This window comes from Lagenorhynchus albirostris, chromosome 9 (genome assembly GCF_949774975.1).
Source record: "Lagenorhynchus albirostris chromosome 9, mLagAlb1.1, whole genome shotgun sequence".
Taxonomy (NCBI): Eukaryota; Metazoa; Chordata; class Mammalia; order Artiodactyla; family Delphinidae; genus Lagenorhynchus; species Lagenorhynchus albirostris.
In genome coordinates this window covers 44,189,717-44,206,705 of record NC_083103.1, presented here as the reverse complement: position 1 = coordinate 44,206,705, position 16,989 = coordinate 44,189,717, and the positions used below count along the sequence as shown (strand labels likewise).

Genomic DNA, 16,989 nt, shown 5'->3' with positions numbered 1-16,989 from the left:
AGGATTAATCTCCGAAATTTACAAGCAACTCATGCAGCTCAATAACAAAAAAACAAACAACCCAATCCAAAAATGGGCAGAAGACCTAAATAGACATTTCTCCAAAGAAGATATACAGACTGCCAACAAATACATGAAAGAATGCTCAACATCACTAATCATTAGAGAAATGCAAATCAAAACTACAATGAGATATCATCTCACACCAGTCAGAATGGCCATCATCAAAAAATATAGAAACAATAAATGCTGGAGAGGGTATGGAGAAAAGGGAACCCTCTTGCACTGTTGGTGGGAATGTAAATTGATACAGCCACTGTGGAGAACAGTATGGAGGTTCCTTAAAAAACTACAAATAGAACTACCATATGACCCAGCAATCCCACTACTGGGCATATACCCTGAGAAAACCAAAATTCAAAAAGAGTCATGTACCAAAATGTTCATTGCAGCTCTATTTACAATAGCCCAGAGATGGAAATAACCTAAGTGTCTATCAGCGGATGACTGGATAAAGAAGATGTGGCACATATACACAATGGAATATTACTCAGCCATAAAAAGAAACGAAATTGAGCTATTTGTAATGAGGTGGATAGGCCTAGAGATTGTCATACAGAGTGAAGTAAGTCAGAAGGAGAGAGACAAATACCATATGCTAACACATATATATGGAATTTAAGAAAAAAAAATGTCATGAAGAACCTAGGGGTAAAACAGGAATAAAGACGCAGACATACTAGAGAATGGACTTGAGGATATGGGGAGGGAGAAGGGGGAGCTCTGACAAAGTGAGAGAGAGGCATGGACATATATACACTACCAAACGTAAGGTAGATAGCTAGTGGGAAGCAGCCACATAGCACAGGGAGATCAGCTCGGTGCTTTGTGACCACCTGGAGGTGTGGGATAGGGAGGGTGGGAGGGAGGGAGACGCAAGCGGGAAGAGATATGGGAACATATGTATATGTATAACTGATTCACTTTGTTATACAGCAGAAACTAACACACCGTTGTAAAGTAATTATACTCCAATAAAGATGTTAAAAAAAATAAATAAAAAATAAATAATAAAACAAAAAAAAATATGGCACTTTCCAGGCCCTACCCTGGCCCAGCTGTGCCCTCAGCACCCTAGAGACAGGAAGCACAGGGACCCTGAGGCAGAAACAGGCTGTGTGGCCTCCGGGAAGGCGCTGGAGGAAACGGAGTGAGGCCAAGAGCAGGGCTGTGAAGGAGACACAACCTCAGTGAGGGCATCTGGGCCTGTAGGGAGGGTGGAGAATGAGGTCAAGAAGCAGCCTCCCCAAAGGCTCTGAGAGGAGAATCTTCTAGAATAGAGTAGTAAGGCCGCCTTGGAGGCCTGGAATACGTCTTGGGACGTATGTGGGAGACGGAGAGAGGAGCCATCCCACCTTTTGGTGCTGGAGCCACTGGCCAGTCTCCCTCCCGTCTTCCTTCCTGGACCTCAGCCTCTCTCACTGAGCAAACTCTGGGCTCTCGCCCCCTCTCCGGCCAAATGCCATCCACCAAAATTGCAAAGGAGCCTTCCTGTTCTCGATTCAGTCCCTTCCTGGTGAGCTCAGCGCCTTTGGGAGCAACCTGTGGTATTACCATCCTTACCTCTACCTGCGGGCTCTGGCCCTGAGGTAAAAGTAGTTACAGTCAAGGCTTATTTACCGTGTCCCCAGCACTGTGTCAGATGCTTCACACACTCAATCTCAAGTGTTCTTCACAATAACCCTGAGTGGTGGAGATGATAATTATCCCCATTTTGTAGACCTGGAGACTGAGGCTCAGAGAGGTGGGGGTCACATGGTCAGTCAGTGGTAGAGCCAGGCTGAGAACCTGGGTCTGCCCCCTTCGCTGTTCCTCACTAGGATGAGTGGCCACACCCTCCCCTCCATTTATCCCACCTCACACCTGCCTCAAGGTAGTGGACTAGACCGAGAGCTGCTGGTGTCCCACTGCCTGGGGTGGAAGGTCATCTGAAGAGCTTCAAGGGCTCTGGGGAGTCAGGTTGGTCTAGTTCTTTTGAGAGCTCTCTGCAAAGACATGATTTATCCATCTATCCATCCATCCAATATTTAATGAGTGCCTACCACATGCCAGGAGCAGTTCCCACCCACTGAGATACATTAGTGACTAAACAGGAGAAGATCTTTGTCTTTGTGGAGACTATATTCCAGGAGGGGGAGCAAATGGTAAATTCTATAGTGTGTTAGAGGTGCTAAGATTGTGCACAAAAATGTAGAGCAGTGCTGTGGACAATGTTTCCGCTTAAAATTCGTATGTTGAAGCCCTGATCACCAGTGTGATGAGAGGTGGGGCCTTTGGGAGGTAATTAGGTCATAGGGGTGGAGCCCTCATGATGGAATTAGTACCCTTACAAGAAGAGTCACAGGAGGGATGAGCTCTTTCCCTCTGCCTCGTGAGGACACAGTGAGAAGGTGTGAGACGCCAGATCTGCTAGCACCATGATCTTGTACTTTCCAGCCTCCAGAACTGTGGGAGATAAATGTCTGTTGTTCAAGCTTCCCAGTCTCTGGTCCTTTCTTGTTATAGCAGCATGGATGGACTAAGACCGGGAGGTTGTGAGGGTACCGGAGTGGTGCTGAGAGCAGGAGGCTGTTGCAGTGATCCCCCCTGAGAAGATGAGAGCTGGGCAAGGACATGAACGAGGAGGAGCCCAGGTGTATCTGGAGGAGTCTTGTGCCCCAGAGTGCAGTTCCTGCACCAGCAGAGGCCTGGTGTGTGCAGGGAACAGCACGGGGCGGGGGTGGGAGATGAGGCCCAAGAGGGGAGGGAGGGGCATCTTGTGCGAACGGACTTCGGCTGTTCACCTGGTGACAGAACCGGCCACTGCAGGGTCGGATTGACATGTTAACCGGGTCCCCCTGGCTGCTGTGTGGAACGCAGAGCCTGGGAGGAAGGAAGGAAGCAGGGCCACCTGTCAGCAGGCTCTGGTCCTCACACAAGTGGGCCCCTGGCTGGCCCCGCCCTCGGTGGAGGGCACAGTGGCTTGGTTTATTAGTCCAGTCGTCTAAATGATTCGTGTAATACTTAAAACTCTAGGATCTGGAAACACAATACTTTTAATTAAAGAATTTAAATAAGGGCAATTAAACCTGGCAGGAGGGATGCCACAGCACACAGAGAGCTTAACTGGAATGGAAACCAAGTTAAGTATGGAAACAGCATCAAAAAAAAAAAAAGAAAATGTGCGGCGGTCGCTACGGTGCTGACAAGATGGCGGCTGGCGGGGCCCGAGTGCCGGCTTCTGCCCTGCGTGCTACACAAGTGGAGCTCCTTCTCCTCCACCTACCTTCCTGAAACTTTCATGGGAATACTTATGTGAAGGCATTGTTCAGAAGGAAGATACTTGGGTGTAATGAACATTTTAGTGGATAAGCCAAATGACCAGCCTTCACGGTGGTCTACAGAGAGCAGCTACCCTCCCCAGTACTTGATTCTGAAGCTTGAAAGGCCTGCTACAGTCCAGAATATCACATTTGGAAAATATGAGAAAACTCATGTCTGCAGTTTGAAGAAATTTAAAGTCTTTGGTGGAATGAATGAAGAAAACATGACAAAGCTATTGTCCAGTGGCTTAAAGAATGATTATAACAAAGAAACATTTACCTTGAAGCGTAAAATTGATGAACAGATGTTTCTTTGTCGATTCATTAAAATAGTTCCACTCTTATCATGGGGCCCCAGCTTTAACTTTAGCATCTGGTATGCTGAACTTAGTGGCATTGATGATCCCCATGTAGTACAACCCTGTCTCAACTGGTATAGTAAGTAGTACCGTGAACAGGAAGCTATTCGCCTTTGCCTAAAACACTTCAGACAACATAACTATACAGAGGCCTTTGAATCACTGCAGAAGAAAACCAAGATTGCCCTGGAACATCCCATGTTAACAGATCTGCACGATAAATTGGTACTGAAGGGTGATTTTGACGCTTGTGAAGAATTGATTGAAAAAGCTGTAAATGATGGCTTGTTCAATCAGTATATCAGTCAACAGGAATATAAGCCACGATGGAGTCAAATCATTCCCAAAAGTACCAAAGGTGATGGAGAAGATAACCGACCAGGAATGAGAGGAGGCTAGCAGATGGTTATTGATGTTCAAACAGAGACTGTTTATTTGTTTGGTGGCTGGGATGGAACACAAGATCTTGCCGACTTCTGGGCATACAGTGTGAAAGAGAACCAATGGACATGTATCTCTAGAGACACTGAGAAAGAGAATGGTCCTAGTGCTAGATCGTGTCATAAAATGTGCATTGACATTCAACGAAGGCAAGTCTACACGCCAGGGCGTTATTCGGATTCCTCTGTGAAGAACAGCAAATCTCTGAAAAGTGATTTCTATCGTTATGACATTGACACAAACACATGGATGTTACTCAGGGAGGACACTGCTGATGGAGGACCGAAACTGGTGTTTGATCATCAGTTCCAATGACAGGATTCACACAGAGAGCAACCATTGATCCAGAACTGGATGAAATACATGTCTTATCTGGACTCAGCAAAGACAAGGAAAAGAGGGAAGAGAATGTCAGAAATTCATTCTGGATTTATGACATTGTAAGGAATAGTTGGTCTTGCGTCTATAAGAATGATCAAGCTGCAAAGGATACTCCAAGTAAAAGTCTTCAGGAGGAAGAACCATGTCTAAGACCTGCCCATCAGCTTGTATACGATGAGTTACACAAGGTTCATTATTTATTTGGTGGGAATCCAGGAAAATCTTGGTCCCCAAAGATGAGACTAGATGACTTCTTGTCACTGAAATTGTGTAGGCCTTCAAAAGATTACTTACTGAGCATTGCAAGTACCTCATAAGAAAACACAGGTTTGAAGAGAAGGCCCAAATGGATCCCCTTAGTGCTCTGAAATATCTACAAAATGATCTTTATATAACGGTGGATCATTCAGACCCAGAAGAGACAAAAGAGTTTCAGCTCCTAGCTTCAGCTCTGTTTAAATCTGGTTCAGATTTCACAGCTCTAGGCTTTTCCAATGTGGATCACACCTGTGCTCAAAGAACTCAGCTGTTTGACACCTTAGTAAATTTCTTTCCTGACAGCATGACTCCTCCTAAAGGCAACCTGGTGGACCTCATCACACTGTGACTGACGAGTACCTGGACAGAAATGGAGCACAGGAGTCTGCTTTCAGTATTCTGGATTTCAACTCTATTGACCATTAGGCTGCAGTGACTGAGGACTGCACCAGAATTTTGAAGGGATCTTTGCTGTCACAAATTTTAACCCTCTTCCTTCACACCTGACCTCAACCCCATAGTCCTGATCCCATTCTGAAATTAGGCTAATAAAGTGAAATCAGTATACTTTCCATTAAAAAAAAAAGGAAAGCTGAATGTATGGAATTAAGAAGGCTAATAATAATTCCGAGAGCTTGGTCCCCAGCCCCCAGCCTAGGTCCTTCTCCTTCCGAGCCTCTCTGGAGACTAGAAACGGCATCAGAGGTGGGATGAGCGGAAGCAGCGAACATGGGACTCTGCTCCCAGCCTTGTCTCTGGCGGCTCTCCCCGGCCGTGACCCTGGTAAGGGGCTGAGCCACCATGGGCTTCAGTCTTCTCATTTGCAAAAGGCACCGGAGCACTGTGGGGCACTCAGACACGGAGCGCTGACTATATGCCAGGCGGGCATGTGGAGCTGTGGTCCATGAGCGCCTTGGGCTGAGGCACCCCAGGTTACACAGCCATGCACCTCCTCTCTTCCTGTTTCCCCAAGGTGTGTCTGTAGCAGCTAGAGGTGGGACCTCAAGCACCAGACCAACCTTCCCGGTTCCTCCTGGGGATGTGGGTTGGGTAAATGGATTAGACAGTCCCTGGAGGGCTTGTGATACCACAGATCACTGGGGCCCACCTTCCGACCCTACGGGTCTGCGATGGGGCCCAAGATGTGCCTTTTTAAGCTCCCGAGTATCTCAGCTGCTGGTGGTACTGGTCCAGGGATCACAGTCGGGGGACCGCAAGCAAACCGTCACCCTCTCTGGGGAAAGGATGAGGCCTGGCTTGTCACTCGCACTCACCACCTTGAGGTAGAGGATATGAAGCAGCTGGGCTGAGCTCACGTTTGCAGCCACGGTGTTTATGAGGAGGCTGTGTGTGGACTGAATAAGACTCTGCTTATTTCAGAGCTCCCGTTCCACTTTCCGTTCTAATTAATTTTCTACGGGCAAGTAGCCCAGTGGGTCTGTGGCTTTAAGCACAGTGGGCTCGGGAGTTCCCAGGTTAAGTAGTTAATGATTAGTAATCAAATAATTCAAAGCATGGGTGGAATGTTAGTGCTAGTTAAAGAAACCCCGAGATTAAGTCTTTTTGTAGAGGAAAGTGGTCTTTCTGTATTATGAATATTCAACACTCTGTCTATTCAAAAAGTGCTTTGGTGTTTGTCTTTCTTAAAGGAGACGCACCTGTGCCAGACTGAGAGTCTGCCTGGGATTTGCTGTGACGGCTGTTGGGCTGAAAATGGGGTAATGGCAATGTCAAGTGCAAAAGGAAAGGTGAAGGGGGGTATGGAGACAGCAGGATGGCTGGAGGGAGTTTGCTGAGGAAGCAGGAATCCAGCCAGTTCACACACACCTACAAGGTTTGGCAGGGACACCGCAGCCCCAAATTCCCACTGCAGCAGTCCATGGGCTTTGTAGAGGCAAGACAAAGGCTCCACAGCATGGTGGTTTAAAGTGTGGGCCCTAGAGGCAGAAGCCTGATTTGACCTTGGACAAATTACATAATCTCTCTGTGCCTCAGTTTCCTCAACGGTAGAATGGGGATGGTAAAGTACCTGACAGCAAGGTCATGAGGATTAAGTAATATTTATACAGCAGTTACAGTAGTATGTGGCGCACAGTAAGCACAATATAAAAGTTTGATAAATAAATTTAAAAATCTCACCCAGGCTCTGCTGGTGGCGCAGTGGTTGAGAGTCCGCCTGCCGATGCAGGGGACACGGTTTCGTGCCCCGGTCCGGGAGGATCCCACATGCTGCGGAGCGCCTGGGCCCGTGAGCCATGGCCGCTGAGCCTGCGCGTCCGGAGCCTGTGCTCCGCAACGGGATTGGCCACAACAGTGAGAGGCCCGCGTACCGAAAAAAAAAAAAAAAAAAAAAAAAAAAATCTCACCCAGGTTTGAGTAGTGAGGCACTGAGCTGTCACACCTGGTCCTGGCTCCTGGTCTAAAGTGCTGACTGCCGTAAACTAAAAATAACTAAGAAAATATCCAGGGCCTAAACAAGGCTTTGTCAGTCCTTCAAAACTGGATGATCCCACACTTGCCCCTTCATGTGACATGGAAATGAAAAGCTGCTTTATTCCAGAGCCATAAGGAAACACCCGATTACAGCCTTTTCTTAGCACAAAAGGTTCTCGAAGTTGGAGAGCCTGGGGGGTGGAGCAGGAGAAAGTCAAGGACTCCTCCTCCTTGCGTGCTGGGAAATTCTTTGGCAGAATCAGTGGTGCTCCCTGGGAAATGCTCTCTGCAAATAAGTTCTTCTCTGAGTGGGTTACTCATCTTGCATCAGATTATCAAATTAGATCCCACAAGTAAGAGCCAGTGGTCCCTGGCCAGGCAGGCTCAGCTCTGCCCTCAGCTCTCTTCCAGGCAGTCTCCTCATGCTCTTGAAAATCTCTTCTCTCCTGGCCTTAATGGTCACCTCTGCTGTTATCCTTGATGTTCTCCATTTGGAAAATGCATTAACGCTGAACTGAGAATGAGGCAAGCATGGGGGTGGGATGGCAGGACCGCCCACCAGCGGGAACGCTGCCCTGGGTGCCCTTGGACTCCCGAATGGGCCTTGCCAGTGTTTCCACCACAGAACCCAGTGGCCAACGGGAGTGAGAGCACATGCCAGAGTCTGAGGCAGCATGAAATACGGCCAGAACACCTCAACATTTCATCAAAGCCCCCTGTTTTAACAAATATTCATAGAAATTGCTACTCCCCTTCATACAGTATGCATAACTGTTTTAGTAAAAATCATTTCCACCTTCCTCCCCCAAATCTGAAGCTATAGGAAGAGTAAACTGGAGTACCCCTCTTCACGCACGTCTGTGTATTGCGGCTGGGACGCACTACCACCTAAAAGTGTTCTTATAGGGATTTTCTAACTAAGCGGGGCCCTTTGACTATTACGTTCAAATGTCCTTGAAATACTCTAGTACAATTAGTTTTTTATCAGCATGCATGCATGCAAGGAAGAGTTATCAAGGGTAGGGTTTGTTCATCTTTGGGTCTCCCACAAACTTAGCTTGAGACCTGGCACACAGGGTATTTGTGTTAATATTTGTGAATTTTTAGAAAGGACTCCTTAATTTAATTGACAGCACCCGGTGTGCCTCTTCTGTTTCAGGCTTTCTGTTAGGTGCTGGAGACACTGAAAGTGTAAGACAGCCCTGCCTCCCATCTATTGGTTGATGGGAGAAAGAGTCATGGAGAAAATAACAGATAAACAATTCCATAAAGTGGGATAACGATGACCCTTATACCAGGGGTGCAGCTCATTTTCAAGTTCATGGTGCTTTTTAGTAAGGCAGGCCCCGTCTGGGCTTCTAGGTAGAATAAGCCCTTTTCAGGGCATGCTAACTTCAGGAGCTTAGAATTACAGAATTTCAGGGCTGGTAAGCCCTTAAAACCATCCGGTCTAACTCCACTTAGAGCTGTAGCATGTTTGATGGCCTGCTGAGTGGTCGTCTGAGCCCACCTCTTCCTTGAATGGCCAATCTCATGCCCGGGCATCTCTGACTATGAGAAAGCTGCTCTGTAAATTGTCCTTGAATCTCCCTCCAGCTGGTCCTCCCTCAGAGCTACATAGGACAACCCTGCTCTCTTTTGCCTAGAGAAGGCTTTCAGATATTTGAGGGCAGAGATCAGGCACCCCTGAGCTCTTTCTGGCTTCAACCATGCGCACAAATAGATAGACTTTAAGGAAGTTGGACCTTAAAGAACACACATGGTAACAGCCTTCCTAGGGCGTGAGTCCCTTCAATAACATCTTGAAGAGAGGCCTTGGCATTTGCTTAACCATTCAAAGTAATGGTGATGGGGGGATGGTGGGGAGGGTGGGCATCTCATTACCCCTGAGAGGTAGTCTGTTGCTTCACATGACAGATGTCCTGCCACAAAGTTCTCCTGTGTAGTGACCTGATATCTGCTGCTTCCCTCTCCTTCTACTGGTCCAGGGGTCACTGACTAGATGCCTCTTTCACTAGCACTGCATCACCTAATCCCAGAATCCCCCAGATCTCAGTAGGTGGGGTACTCTGGGAAGATTAAAGTTTTATACTTAACACATATGAATTTATAATCCCAGTACATAGTCAGTTTAGGAAATTCTCTAATCCGGGAGGAGTCACAACTACCACTTCTAATGTTAATGAAGTCTCATCATGTGTTGATGTGGGAAATGTTGGCTGTTTAGAGACGGGTATCCACTGACTTCTTCAAACCCAGAGCCTGGGGTGGCCCTGGATTCATAATCTCCCCTCACAACCACCTCCATTTACTCCATCACTACTTCCAACAGACTGCTGAACTGTCTCTCCAAGTCCTCCCCACAGCTGCCTGGCCCCATGTCTCCATGGCAACCAAGTCTACCCCTTTTCTCACAGGGACGATGGAACGGCCCACTACTTTCTTCTCTGTCTTCCACCTTGCAGTCTGCTGCTAGAGGGATTCAGACCCCATCATGGTAATCCACAGTTTAAGAACCTCCCCTAGTCCCTCCCTTTGCTTTTAAGGTGAAGTCCGAACTTCTCAGCATGATTTTCGGTGACCATTATCTGCCCCAAACTGACGCTTACGTCTCATCTCTCTCACGTCCCATTGAAAATTCTAAATTCCATCCATACCAACACTGAATACGCTCTGCTTTTTCTTGCCTTTGCCCATGCTGAGCCTCTAACATGGGATGTTCTCCCTTTCTATGCCTGGGAACTATCCTACGATTTTCAAGATCCAGATCAAACATGCCTTGAACGTGAAGCCATCCCTGAGTTGTGCAGACAGAGCCCATCACCCTGGGCTACTGGAATACCGTACCCGCCTCATTTCAGCTCTCGTCATCCAGTTTTGCTATCTGTTTATACACCCATGAGCTCCTCCAGGGGCAGAGGCCGTGTCTGATTCATATCTGCATCCCTCCTGCCCAACCACCATGCTCAATAAATGCTTGATGAATGACGGAAGGAAAGAATGTTCATCATTGGAAAACTGCTCATCAGAGCCCTGTACATCAGCGTTGCTGAGAGATGTTTTCATCAAATGTGGTTTCTCAGTGTCAGTATCTGACGCTGTCCTGATTCATCCTGAAGCATGGAAAATTCAGAAGAGCTTCCAGGGGTTAGAAGAAAGGCATTTTATTTGTTAAACAGAAAATCAGGCTATGAGATGGAACACCAAGATATGCAAATGTCTATCTTCTTTGTAGGAGAACCTGGGAGAATCACACTAGATTATTTTGAAATTAATTCAGCCTGAATGGAGTTTCAATGTAGCCCTCAGGAGAGTAAATAATGCAAAATGTGAAAGTGAAAAGGAGATTTGAAATGCACCAGTAAAATCTTTCAGCCCAACTTCTCCACCAGAACATTTTAGTTGGTAGGATCCCCCTGTAATTTGCAAAGATTAAACCTGTTGCAAGAAAATTAGCCCAAACAATGACTTTAATCATTTAAGAGGCTCCCAGCTTCCTCTGGCCTCATCAACAGTAGCTCCTCACCAGTGAGGGCTTGGGGACAGATTCCAGGATGCTTGATAAACACTGATCATTTTGCATTAAACAAAAATTTCACATACATTAATTTTTAAATATCAAGTGAGAGCAGCTGCTCTGGGCTTGCAAATTAGGGATTTAAAAATATTATTTCCAAACAGTTCCCTTGGTAGAAGGATCAGAGAGGTGACTGCCAGAGTGCCCTGGGAGTTTTAATTAGATGTACGTATAAGTAGCTGAAAACTGCCCAGACCTCAGGGCTGCACGTGCCAATGTGGCCTGCTTGGTTGGTCACTGTGTCCCTTCAAGCAGGAATCTGTCCGGCTGCCTGTTCAAGGCCATGCACTGAGATGAGTGAAGGAAGGAGCTGGATTTTGGAGGAATGTTCCTTTCTCTGCCCCAGTTGGGAACGGGCAGATGAGATGAGAGCCGGTTGGGGGCACCAAGGCCTCTGGATCTGGGCATGTGTGGGAAGGCCATCTGTCTACGAGGGCTGGAAAGGAGTCGGATGTGCCTGTATGTGGGGCTGGGATGTCAAAGCAGCCTGGGTTTGGATTCAAGCTGCATGAAGCTGGGCACGGAGAGGCTGAGACCCCACAGACAGACTGAGCTCTCTTCCCCTGGTGAGGGGCAACCTCGGACCCTGCCCTGAGAGGAGATCTTGGAGTCCAGAAGACCCCAGGGTCATGGAGGAGAAGGAGGAGGGAACAGCTCAACTTTCAAACTGCATCTGAGCCTCCCTGCAACTCTTCTACCTGCCCCTCCCCGCTTCTAGAATCTCTCTTCCCCATTCAGCTCCACAATCCCGGCCACTGGGGGCTGCCAAAACCCAGACTTAAACGCCCCAGTCCCCCGCACACAGCCTCACCTCCCACAGGACCAGGTCCAGGTCCAGCTGCCCCTGCAGGCGCATCTCTGGCTGCGCCCCGTGGGGTCCATGAGGATCCAGCCACACCCGACCCTCCGCAGCTCCCCGCACGTGGCCTGGGTTTGATGTCCGCAGCTCGCGCCCGTGCCGTTGTCTCTCCCTGGAATGCCCCTCACTACTTCTATATGGAGCAAACTCCTATGCCTTCTTCGAGGGCCAAGCTATGTACTCTCTGTTCTGGAAAGCCACCAGCCCTGCCCCAACCTGCCATCCCCACCTTCCTGAACGGTGTCAGTAGGCTCCCAGGAGGAAGCTGAACTCAGGGCAGCAGGAGGTAGGGCTGACGGCAGCAGAGAGCAGCCTGACGTGAGCCCCTCCAGATGGTATGGTCCCCGTCTCACCCAGCCAAGTCAGCCCACTCACCTCCGCGGGCCGAGGTACCCATTCCTCTCTCTGCTGCCTCCAGCCTGTGAGCCTGTTTTGCATCTAATCCGAGCCAGGAGGCAGCAGCCACTTTACCACCCAGCCCACGGCCAGCCTTCCTCCCTGACCACACACCTCCAGGGCTCCCTCTGCCTCGTAATTTAAAGGAGGACAGAGGGGAAATGTAGCCCTGTCCTGTGTCACTCTGGGCCAGAAGCCTGGCTGGGGAAAGTGACAAAGGCTTCTGCTGGGCACGGTCAGAACAGGTCACAGCTGGGGCATCTGGGCGCCACCAGGAGAGAGGGAGGTGGTAGGAAGAAGTTCTCTATATTCTAAGCCTCGGCCCTGCCCCTGACCTTCTTCCAGGGGCCACTTCCAACATCCTCCCACGATTAGAAGTAAAACAGAGAATCTGAAGTAGTTCAGGAATAATAATAACAAGCAGTGGGTATGTTATTTAACATCTTCGTGCCGCAGTTTCCTCATCTATGAACTCGGGCTAATGGTCCACATCTAATCACACACAGGTGCTGTGAGGATTAAATGAGCTGGTGTATGCCAGGCGCCTAGGAAGGGCAGCACACGTTAAGCACTGTATGAACCTTAGCTAGTTCTTCTTACGGGACAGACCTTTACAGTTTACGACACGTGTCAAAGGTCATAGGGACAGAAAGGGGCAGGGCAGGAGTCCCCGGGCACCGTTCTCTTTCACTGAACCCCACGCAGTCTGCAGGCCCAGCCTGGGCTCAGAGCTGCATCCTCTAGCCACCCTCAGATGTGCTGTCATTGGCTCCCTGTGCTGCTTCCCAGCATCTGCTTTCCTGGGGTCCCACAGTCCTAGTCTGGACTCTCGCTCCTGCTTTCCAATGAGCCCCTAAATCTATGACGTGTGTTGAACTTGCTGCTCGGGGTTGACCCTCACCATCCATTTAGGACCCAACTGAGGGTCTCTCTCAGCCCTCAGGTTCTGCACCCCCAGACCACAGGTCAAAGGTGCCCTGTGCCCATAGAGCTTGACGTAGCTGGGACCTCCCCTCACAGGCCCACCACTACAGGGGAGAGGAACTGGACATGAGGATTGGAATCAAGGTCAGGCCAACCGCACACCTCCATCCTGTGCCTGTCAGCCTCCTCTCAGGGCAGAAGCAGCTTGCTGGGAGGCTTGAGTCGGGGTCCCTGCTTCTTCGTCCCATGAATATAGACATTCTGCTCCCGACTTCCCCAGAAGCATCCACCATGTGCAGCCCCCAGCAGTCCTGATGCCCTAAAACCCCACGAGCTCCATCACTTCCTGTTCTGAGTGCTTTCCCTGCACTACCCGGGAGGTGGGCGTCCCTATCTGTGGGCAGAAACTGATCCTTATTTAGCAGATTCCTTAGGGGCTAGAGGCCTCTGGGCCAAGGCACTGGTTTTCTTCAAAGCTGGGTCACTGCGGGCCATCTCCAGCTAGCGTCTTGATCCCGGGGCATCACTATTATTTTTCTTTAATTAATTTATTTTTTTTGCGGTACGCGGGCCTCTCACTGTTGTGGCCTATCCAGTTGCGGAGCACAGGCTCCGGACGCGCAGGCTCAGCGGCCATGGCTCACGGGCCCAGCCGCTCCGTGGCATGTGGGATCCTCCCAGACCGGGGCACGAACCCGCGTCCCTTGCATCAGCAGGCGGACTCTCAACCACTGCGCCACCAGGGAAGCCCCCGGGGCATCATTTTATAACTAGGCCAATGCAGAGCAGGAAGATAAATATCGTCCTCAGAATTGATGGAAACTTAATAAAGGAATGTTTCATGGTCACCAGTGTGTGGACTGCCCTTCACAAAATGGCTCCCAGACACTGCCCTTTGAGAAAACCTCATTCCTTACAGAATGAGAAGGAAGGCAGAGCGGCTCACGGACCAGAGACGACCCAGCACTGTCTATACCTGAGAGACTGGGGCTGTGCTTGTGAGAAGGGGCTTGTCAGAAGAAATGTGAGGTTTAAAGTCAGAGATCTGAGTTTAAAATCCCAGCCCTGCCCCTCACTGTGTGACTTCAGGCAGGGGACTCCCACCTCTGAGGCTGTTTCCTTATATCTAAAAGTTAAATAAAATGCCACTAAAACAACAACAACAATAATAATAACCTCCCTCAGAGCCAGTATCAATGAGCTAATGTATACCAAACACCTGGCACGTAGTAGGTGCTCACTAAACCCCGAGAACTGGTACCTCTCCTCCTCCATCCCTCCTACTCCTCCCTGCCCCGGCCCCTTCCCCTGTTTCTCTACGCTGCTGCTTCTCCGGGTGGGGCTGCTACCTGAGAGAACTGCCAGTGGAGCTTCATCCTCTTGGCTTTGGCATAGCTGCATTCGATGAGCCGCGGCCGGCTGTTGACGTCCACCAGGCACCGGTTGTCATCGTCGTCCACCGTGGGGCTCAGGATGCCCACGTGGATCTGCTGACTGCTCGTGTAGTACACGTTCTGGGGGCAGGGGGAGAACGAGGTCAAACGCTAACGACCAGAGAGATGGGGAGGGTTTGCAGGACATCTCCCCAGGCAGCTGGCAAAGAGACCACAATTCAGTGGCCTTCAAATGATTTTCCATTGCAACGGACAAGAAGAGACCCTTTTACATTATGATTCGATACAGTGTCTGGTCCGCACGTACAACTGAAACAAAATGTTCAAGAAATCAAACTTAGCCTTACTATATGCAGCGTACTCAATTTTCTGTTCTATTCTTTCATTGAAAAACATTGGCCATAACCTTTTAACTTGATTTCACCACCCACAGTTTAAAAAAACACTGCCTGAATCCATTATTTGCAGGCTTGCTGACTTCCCCCCTCCTTAAGTATTTTGTATAAGATGCTGTGCTTGGCTGGTAGCTAAAGAGCAAAGGACATGGGCTGCACCTTAGGGAGCTCAGAGTCTTGTGGCATGGTGGATATGTAATAGGTAATTTCCATCTGTCCTAAGACTGTATAGAGCAGGAGTTGGCACACTTCTTCTTAAAGGGCCAGGTGGCAAATATTTGGGGTTTTGCGGTGTGTTCGATGATTCACTAGGACTCAGGAGACTCAGCGCTTGGTTGCACCATAGCTATGATTTACTACAGGAAAGGGTACAAATCAAATCAGCAAAGGGAAAAGGCACGTGGGGCAAAGTCTGGAGGAAACCAGGCACAGGCTTCCAAGGGTCCTCCCCCAGCAGTCACAGAGAATGGCCCTTCACAAGCAGGAAGGTGTTGAGCTAATGCCTGTGAGGGGTTATCTCCCAGGGAAGCTCTTAGAGGCTCAGCACCCAGGCTTTTATATACTGAAACCCCAGACTTCCAGAAGGAAGGCAGGTGTCCAGCATAAACCATATTATTTGTATAATCAGTGTGGGCACAGTGAGCCACTCTTACCATCTGTGGGAATGGTGGGAACCTTCCTGAAATCCAAGTTCCAAGACGCCAGCCAGGGGCCAACCACGCCTTTCAAAGGAGAGAAGTCAGGCTGCTGTTTTAACCTTTTTTTTTTTTTTTGCACAAAGGGCCAGACAGTCTGGACAATTAACTCTGCAGTTGTAGTGCAAACACAGTCATAGACGATACAAATGAATGACTTTGGTTACAAAGATCAGGGCCGGCTCTGGTCTAGAGGAAAGTCATGTGACCCTTGGCCTTCAAAGTTTTCAGTCACTTCCCCCAACCTCAGGCAGTGGTTCCCAACAAGGGCTCTGAGTGGGCAGTCACAGGGTCTGTGAGCTCTTGTCCTCTATTACTAAAGAAATTAACAGCCCCACCTACGATGAGGTCCATGGGCAAACCAAGATACCACACTTCTCTGCTTTAGATTAGAATTCAGGGTAGGCCCTCTTGTGGTCTTGATCTATACAAAAATTCTCACTGGTAAATATTTTTGATTAATTTCAAATGGTAAAAGGAAGTATTTTTTGCTTTAGTAAAAGAGGATGGTTGACAAGGACTTTAAAAGCATGGTACAGGGAATAAAATGGACTGTGTAGTGAGAAGGGCAGGGCCAGCGAGGAGGGTAAGTAAGGGTGGTCCTTCAGGGCCGTATTCTCTCTGGCCCTCAGAAGTCCAGGGGAGGGGTGGAGAGGCAGGCAGGATCACCCTTCAGACATAAGAACTTCAGGCCAGTGTATCACTCACGGCCCCAACAGGAAACAAATGGCACACTCAAGGTAGGGGGATCCAAGGAGGGTGTAATAAAGGCCCAGTTCTCAACGGCGTGGGTATAGGGTAAGGGAGCCATGGGGATAGTATAGTTCCTTGGGATAGTAACATGGAGCTGTTGCCACCACCAGGCCCAAAGGGATGAGAGGAGAGAGCTGGTACCAGAACTTGTAAGAGAAAAGTTACATAGAGAGACTTCTGAGAAGGGTTCAGAGAGGGAGACGTTTAGGGGGTGATGGTGAGTGGTGGCTGATAAACACCCCAACATCACCCTCCCTTCCTCACTCCATTCTTCTGCTGGGTCGGCCCACTGGCAGACCCAGATGGAAGCCAAACAACACAGGAGCCCATGGAAACATGCCATAAAGTCAGCTTTGCAAAGTAGAAGAAAAAGGATGGAAAGACAAATGGAAGACACTCACTACAGCTAGGATCTGCTCTCCAAGGTAACCTTACAAGTTATCAGGTTTGGTGAATCCACGGAAATGGACATCAAAACTACCAAGGTGGCTGATTCTTCCCCTAAAAGAGGTGAAGTATCATAGTGACCAAAGCTCTGAGTGGAGGCCAAATGTAGAATGCCTGGCTTCAATGTGGAAATGTGACCAGAACACAGAGGCAAGGAGAACCTATTCATCGCCTAAATTGGGCTTCTCATCAGAATCCCGAGACTGTCCATTGTGTGACCTGGGTTTTTAGTTCACCACCAAGGAAAGCTGATGACCTGCTGTGGCTTCCAGTTTATTGGCACTGAGGGAGAATTTGATGACTGGTAGGATTTTG

The 16,989-nt window shown here is 48.9% G+C and overlaps 1 protein-coding gene and 1 pseudogene across 2 annotated transcripts in view; one reads left to right on the top strand and one right to left on the bottom strand.

Annotated features, from left to right (window-relative positions):
• The window catches only part of GALNT18 (polypeptide N-acetylgalactosaminyltransferase 18), a 350,781-nt gene that overhangs the window by 14,722 nt on the left and 319,070 nt on the right, over nucleotides 1–16,989 (bottom strand). Inside the window, exon 10 of one of the 2 annotated variants that reach the window (XM_060159658.1) lies at nucleotides 14,340–14,504. The exons of the other annotated variant lie outside the window; for it this stretch is intronic. Coding sequence (XP_060015641.1) covers nucleotides 14,340–14,504 — 165 coding nt within the window. The remainder of the gene's footprint in view (nucleotides 1–14,339; nucleotides 14,505–16,989) is intronic. 2 annotated transcript variants of the gene reach the window in all.
• LOC132525903 (muskelin-like) lies at nucleotides 2,478–5,150 on the top strand (annotated as a pseudogene).